We start from the raw sequence: 6,711 nt of genomic DNA, 5'->3' as shown, positions 1-6,711 counted from the left end.
AAAGTTCATTGTCTCTTAGTAATTTATCTAGTTTTTCTTGAATTGGAGAATAAACAATACAAACTGTGTTTTCGGTGTTTTTGTTATAAAAAAAAAATAAAACAAAATATGAACACACAAAATAAGCATTATTTATTTATAATATAAAAAATACTCTCACTTCAGTCGTTCCATATAAATGTTCACTTCCAACACTATCACAGTGAAAATAAATAGACATGCAAGATGAACCTTCATACGTGTTTAAAACGTACAAGTAATTCGGATTTTCAATTTATTATAATAGTTTATGCAACTATAATACATTTATTTTACACAATTAGCAATTTATAGCAAACTTCCGAACTGCACTCGCAATCAAAGTAAAAAATGGAAGTTAAAGTAAAAAATATATAGGCAAGTAGATTTCCGCAAAGGATATCGGAAATCTTACTTCTGTGTGGTAAAATCATCACCTCTTTATAGGAATAAAATTTGCTCATAGAAATATTTGTCTTTCAACCATAGGACTTTGATTAAAATTATTCAATACTTTTGTCTATGTTTCGTGAAGATTTCAATTCAACAATCCTTGCTCATGAGTCTGGAAGCCCAAACGAAAGACTGAGTGACTTTATAATTAAGTTGTTTACTATTATTTTTTCAGAATGCAAAACCTTCATAAATCTCTGAAACAAATAAAAAATACCAACGATTTAAATTTGATTCAGATTTAATCTGACAGGATAGTTTCTATTGACACGTATCGTAAAGATAACGTAAATATTCAGGTATTTATTATGCCTAGTTAGGTAGGTATACGTTTCAATGTAGTTTCAGTACTAAAACAAGTGTAAAACGTGATACAGTACAAATGTTTTTATCTACGCTGCACGGAAGACTTATGAAATGATAAAGTTGAACATGACAGTTCATATTTCACATTAAAAAAAAACCATTTTCAACGATAAAAAATACTGAAAAACGAATATATCGTTTTTTTTAATGACTATTGCATTTTCCCATCCGCCCTAACCCAATTCTTATACATATTGTTTTTCTTTTTAGGTGTAAATATTTAGTTCTAAAACAAGTGTCACTTAATTAATGCATTTGTATACACTTACGGAATTTTTAGGGTTGTGCAAGGACCGAGTTTCCTTGAAATATTTGATAATATATTAAATTTTTATCATTTCTTATGTTGTCTGTGTACATAAATTGATAAATAAATTAATATTCTTGCACTTATAGATTCATTAAAAACCAATTTATATAAAGATGTTTTTATCATAAGTACTTAAATAGCTTGTGAGATAAAAAATATAGAGATGGCACCTATAGAGGAAGATTTTTGAAATTGTAAGTGTGCAATTGATAAAGCAAAATTGTTTTTCCTCTTTTTGGGAAATTACGTCACAATTTGTACAGTTGTTGCAAACAACGCATCACACATTGTTACCGTGAAATTAAAGTTAAATGGCACTGCAACATATTATATATATTGTTTAGAACCGAGGTCATCTGCTGATATAAATATATAAGCGATAACAAAAAAAATATATTAAATATCAATACCAATTTTAAATTATATAAATCATCATTTTAAATAATTAAATACATTTTACTTCATGGAAAAATACTAGGTATATCCAATCAATTTTTAAAACCATAAAAGTTTAAGGATATAATATACATACCTATAAATTACATATGTAATTACTACACTGTATGAACAACGATTTCTCGGGCATTTTTGTTTAATATACAGCTTAATAAATAACGTACTAAAATAAAATTTATTCGACTTATTTGTCCTCGACAGTGACATTAAATAATCTTTTTAAGATTTTCTTGTATTTACCTATATTATAACATTATAGTAATAATTATTGTACGATTAGCCTTTTAGCATGCGTTATCTTATTTGGTAATAATAAAATAACGGTAAGACTAATATTATAATCTAATATTTTTTAACTAATAATAATAGACAGCGATTGGCCTCCCAGCGACCGAACATCAATAATATTTCACACAATAAAAAACATTTGGCATTCAATAAAATACTGAACATAAAATTTACAAAATCACTACATCCTAACGTCATGATTTCTCGAAAAAGTGAACAGAAACCAAAATCAAGCACATCGCCGACCAGAGTACGACAAAAATAGCCCAGGCAATGTTAGAAAATGGACTCTTGTACTCATTGATAACTCCTAAACCTAACAAGTTAGCGCAACTCCTTCGCGCTGACACCACTAGAAATGTAGGTATCAAATACTGTATACCGGTGCCGGCGTAAGAGCCAGTGAACTCAATTAATTTACTTATATCCTCTAAAAAGTACGTAAGCAAAAGAGGCGGCACAACCGTAATAACGGGAAAGAACAGCTTCCTTAGCACAAAATTGTACGACTCGATACGATTGGTATCCAAAAAGAGGCTTTGCAAATTATTTCTCAAAGTAATAGCTATAATTGGGAAACTAGTTGAAAGAGTGAACACTGGGAACAGAGTGAGGAAGTATTCGACGATTTTGAAAAATATGTTGTCGTTGTCAGTCGGCACAAAGTTAAGTGTGTATAGGTCGTTCAGGTGTGCGAATGCGAACGCTCCCGTGTACGCTAGAAGGAGATAGAAGATACTTATAAGGCCGTAGTCTAGAGCGATGTGGCAACCGAGCCTTTTCTTGCCTCGTATGGGGCTAATGAGCCCTGGGAGCGAATGATGGCACATGAAGGAGTATACGCAGGCCCCGAAGAGAGTGGGCAAGCCCGTCACGTCGAAGGCAGGAGGATGGCCTTGTGGCCCGTCGCTGACAAGCAGATGAATCGCGATAGAGATCATAATGGCGAAAGCTGTAAGAAAATGCGTTAAGTGTTAGGAAATGTTGATGCATTTTTTAAGCATTGTACAGTCCCGTGCAGTAAGACAACTCTCTCTTATCAAACGAAACCATAGGTTGGTCTAATTTCTCAACAGCGTTATGCAACGGTATGTTACTCTTTCAGACAAAATCTTCTGAACAAATTGGGATAAAAAATTATACAGGTAACTTGTAATAAGACCATACAAGCTACATGCGTGATATTCCGTGTTTAGATTCGATAAAGTATAAAAAGAAACTTGATTGAAGGTGTAACGCTAAAATGGCTGAACCGATTTTCAACCAACTTCGCTCCCATCAAATGTCTTTATCAGAATTTACTCACCTAGCCACCTCATTCCCGAAGTGAAAAGCTGCAAGTACTTCGTTTTCTGCACATTGAAGAACACAAACGGCCCCATGGCTCCGACGAAGGTTAGCAGTGCGACCCTATAGCACTGCAGCCGGGTGTAGGACTCTGTCGTGCCCGTCGAGTTGAAGCAAGGGAGCATGTCCCAATCGGCTGTGTCCATTGTGGTTAAGTTGTGTGGTCCGGAGGAACTGTGGGAAATAATAATAATCCCTTACCAATATTATAAATGCAAAAGTCTGTCAGTATCTATGTTCTAGCTAAACCACTGGACCGATTCGAATGAAACTTTGTACGCATTATTAAAACTCGCATTCTAACATAGGATAAGTACTTTTTGTTTCAAAAATCAACCCTTAAATACAAAAATGGAGTGAAAATTTGTATGAAAATCAACAACGCTACCCGTGCGAAACCGGGCGGGTCCCTAGTCCAGATTCATAAAAGATTTACGGACCTGTCAATGCACATCCCAAACCGCTAGATTTTAAATTTGGTATGTATGTTTCTAGAGGTTCACTAAGAGAGGATTTCCACCAATTCCCGTGGGATCAGAAATTAACGAGAGTTCTCTATTTACGCTGGCGTTCTCTTATTAGCGATATTGTAGTTGTATTGTACCTAACCCCACGCTTCATTGCTTTGAAACCAAACCAAGACACTTGTGCAAATGCGTAAAACTTTAATTCTATTAATAAATCAGTAGTATATTCATTGGAAGTACTGTAATTTCGGTAGATAGATACTAAAAGCAATACTTTACATGTGCTTTACATGATGTAGAAAAATATAATACAAGATATTTAGTACAAAAAATCGTGATGGTAAATTGTGTGTAGCAAATCAACTAAATGAATTATCTATCTATCTTCTAGCTACCCATAAATATAATTTATCTTTATCTATCATCTTATCTTTAATATAAACCATTGTGTGGTTTATATTATTAGTTAATATTATATATATTATAAGGAATTTACATAATAAAGTTTTATAATTTACTGAAATATTATTACTAACTTACCAAACAACATCCATAACTGACTTGGCGACTGCCGCCGCATATATAGACAGATCTCCATACAGATAGACACACAGGGTAACATAGAACATTGTCCTTCCCGTCTTGTTCAGAAACAAGTCTGCCATTTCACCCAGTTCCACCCTCTGGTCTAGGCTGTAGTATCGTGAGGGTATGGACTCTCCGCAGACAAGAGGCTCCTCTGAGTCACCATTTTGATGGCAAGATGGCTCTTCTTCCGAGTCGTGATCCTGGTCTTGGATCTGAAAGGTTTTATGATAGTTATTGCAAGTGTAATAACTAAATAAAGACTTTCCTACTTTTTATCGCTTACTGGGAAGGCAAAGTGAGTCATTGTACACTTAAGCCACTTTTGGCTTTGTATATAGAATATATAGTTAGACAAGTTGCTAGCCCATTGCCAAAAATAAGAAATCCAATCCTTATTCTTTCCCTTGATTGACCTTAAAAATAACTAGTTTACGTTGGAAAATTACATGATATATTTATGACTTCATTTAAAAGTGTGTAAAACTTATTGATTTTCACTTAAATTTTGTATGTAAAATAAATGAAAAGAATTTGCTCAATCCTTGATAGTTCCAAAAAATACTTACACTATCCCTTTTGAGTGCCTGCAATCTCTTCCATTTGTGCACAGCGTTCGCGCATGCCATTGTCTCTATGACATATGTAGCGTTCATGAAACTCATGAAGGCTAGGAATATGAGGGAGCCTGTGCTGAGCCCCCATCCCGCCCGGGCAAATGCTGCCGGGAGGGTTAGGGCTCCTGTGCCCACTATCAAATTGAAGATGTATATTAGACCCACCTGAAAGATGAACAAGTTGCATAAGTACATACCAATTGAAAAATATAAGGAATATCTTAAAGGCACATGACAAATGTTTTTTGTTTGTTTTAAATATTAAATCATCACAATTAAATAATAAAGTTTATATTATATGCATTAATTTGTAATTTTACAACATAATTCTTACTCATTTTATTAATTTGAATACTGTATGCAAACTATTTTTAAATTAATATTGCAATGCAATTATTTTTTAACACAAGGCAAGTTCTAGTTGTGGTTAACCATTTACCATTACTAGAATTTGAATTAGATGTCAAAATAAGATGTTTCCTTCTTCCTTGCCATGTAAATTTATGCAAATATATAATTATGAGTTTTAAATTAATTGCCAAGTTTTCCCCACTACAATATTCAAAATCCAATAATATTTTCAGAAAAGGTAAATGAATTATCAACTTTTTAAAAGATTTTGTTCCCAACTGCTGTTAACAATAATTTATTGTAATTTTTCAATGTTGCTTCTTATTCATTTATATATATTATCACCAATGACAATGAGAAAACAAGAAATAAACAAAAACTCAAAATGTTTCTACTCAGTCCCATCCATAATTCATTATTTGTTGTAAATTCAAAGATAAATCTTAGAATAAACAACTTATCGTCTTGTTATATTAAAACATCTCTTTAAAACATTTTATTAAAAATTCAAGGAAACCAATTGTTATATAACGTAATATTTACAAGTAGTCTAGGTATATGTGTATTGTTTTACAACAATGGACCTTTCACAAAAATTGAGGTCAGTAGCACAAAACAACAAAGAAAAAATCCAAAACTTTTCACTGAATAGAATACTAGTAATTAAGTTTGATTTTCTTACCATATGTTCAGTATATGAGCCTGATAACTAACTAATTATTTGCTAAAACATAACTTACCCATACTGAATATTGATCCCCGGTTTCCGCAAGAGGCATCTTCAAAAATCTTCTCAGTTTTCGGACCCGGAATCCACGCATCTTAATCCTTTTACACACAACATTGCTGACCGATAGCTCACACAACAGACAACTCTGATACAAATAGGTACGGACAAAGAAATCGATCACGATAAATATGTAGGTAGGTGTACAGATATTAATACTGAGCGATAACTCCACTAAGATTATAAAGACCAATGATTATACAAATAGTTTAACAGTTTTTGACGGTAGATAATCTTATTCGCCAGATATATTTACAAAACAATTGTGTTCAGGCTGTCAGTACGTAGTGCAAGTGACGTTGACGTTTTGTGGCATTAACGTCACGATGACAAGTAGATGTAGTGATGTTGAAACAATTCATGTAAATATTGATAATTTAGGATAATTCGATTATAAAAAAAGATATGACATTTCTACAGCAAACCAAATAGAATCAATTTTACCTGTGACGAACTATTATTTCGAAACTTGATCATATAAAGGATGTCTTGGCAAAAGGTCAGGTCAAGAATACCTGAAACCGCCGTGCTATCTAATTCATATTTCGTTTCGTAGTTAATAACTAAAAGCGGTTTTATTGTGCGACGTCTCGCTATACATACGATCGATCGAATCAATCGATTGATAGCCCAATTTGTTATGAAAGTAATGATAGTTATTGCAAT

General features: G+C 32.9%; 1 protein-coding gene across 1 annotated transcript; it reads right to left on the bottom strand.

The window, feature by feature from the left end:
- Positions 1–109: 109 nt before the first annotated feature.
- On the bottom strand, positions 110–6,540 carry LOC106142495 (transmembrane protein 104 homolog). Its single transcript, XM_013344275.2, has 5 exons — positions 5,999–6,540; positions 4,860–5,072; positions 4,246–4,505; positions 3,198–3,412; positions 110–2,843 (listed from the first exon to the last, which is right to left on the bottom strand). The coding sequence occupies exons 1-5, from the start codon at positions 6,077–6,079 to the stop codon at positions 2,086–2,088; spliced, it is 1,527 nt and encodes a 508-aa protein (XP_013199729.1). The 5' UTR covers positions 6,080–6,540; the 3' UTR covers positions 110–2,085.
- Positions 6,541–6,711: the final 171 nt, after the last annotated feature.

This window comes from Amyelois transitella, chromosome 12, assembly GCF_032362555.1.
Source record: "Amyelois transitella isolate CPQ chromosome 12, ilAmyTran1.1, whole genome shotgun sequence".
NCBI classification, from domain to species: Eukaryota; Metazoa; Arthropoda; class Insecta; order Lepidoptera; family Pyralidae; genus Amyelois; species Amyelois transitella.
This window is presented reverse-complemented; position numbering and strand designations above follow the sequence as displayed.

Coding starts and splice junctions, on each gene's coding strand:
- LOC106142495 (XM_013344275.2), bottom strand. CDS start 6,079: ATGCGTGGATTCCGGGTCCGAAAACTGAGAAGATTTTTGAAGATGCCT. Junction 5,073..5,998: donor GGGATCAATATTCAGTATGG/GTAAGTTATGTT, acceptor TTCATCTTTCAG/GTGGGTCTAATATACATCTT. Junction 4,506..4,859: donor AGGCACTCAAAAGGGATAGT/GTAAGTATTTTT, acceptor AAAACCTTTCAG/ATCCAAGACCAGGATCACGA.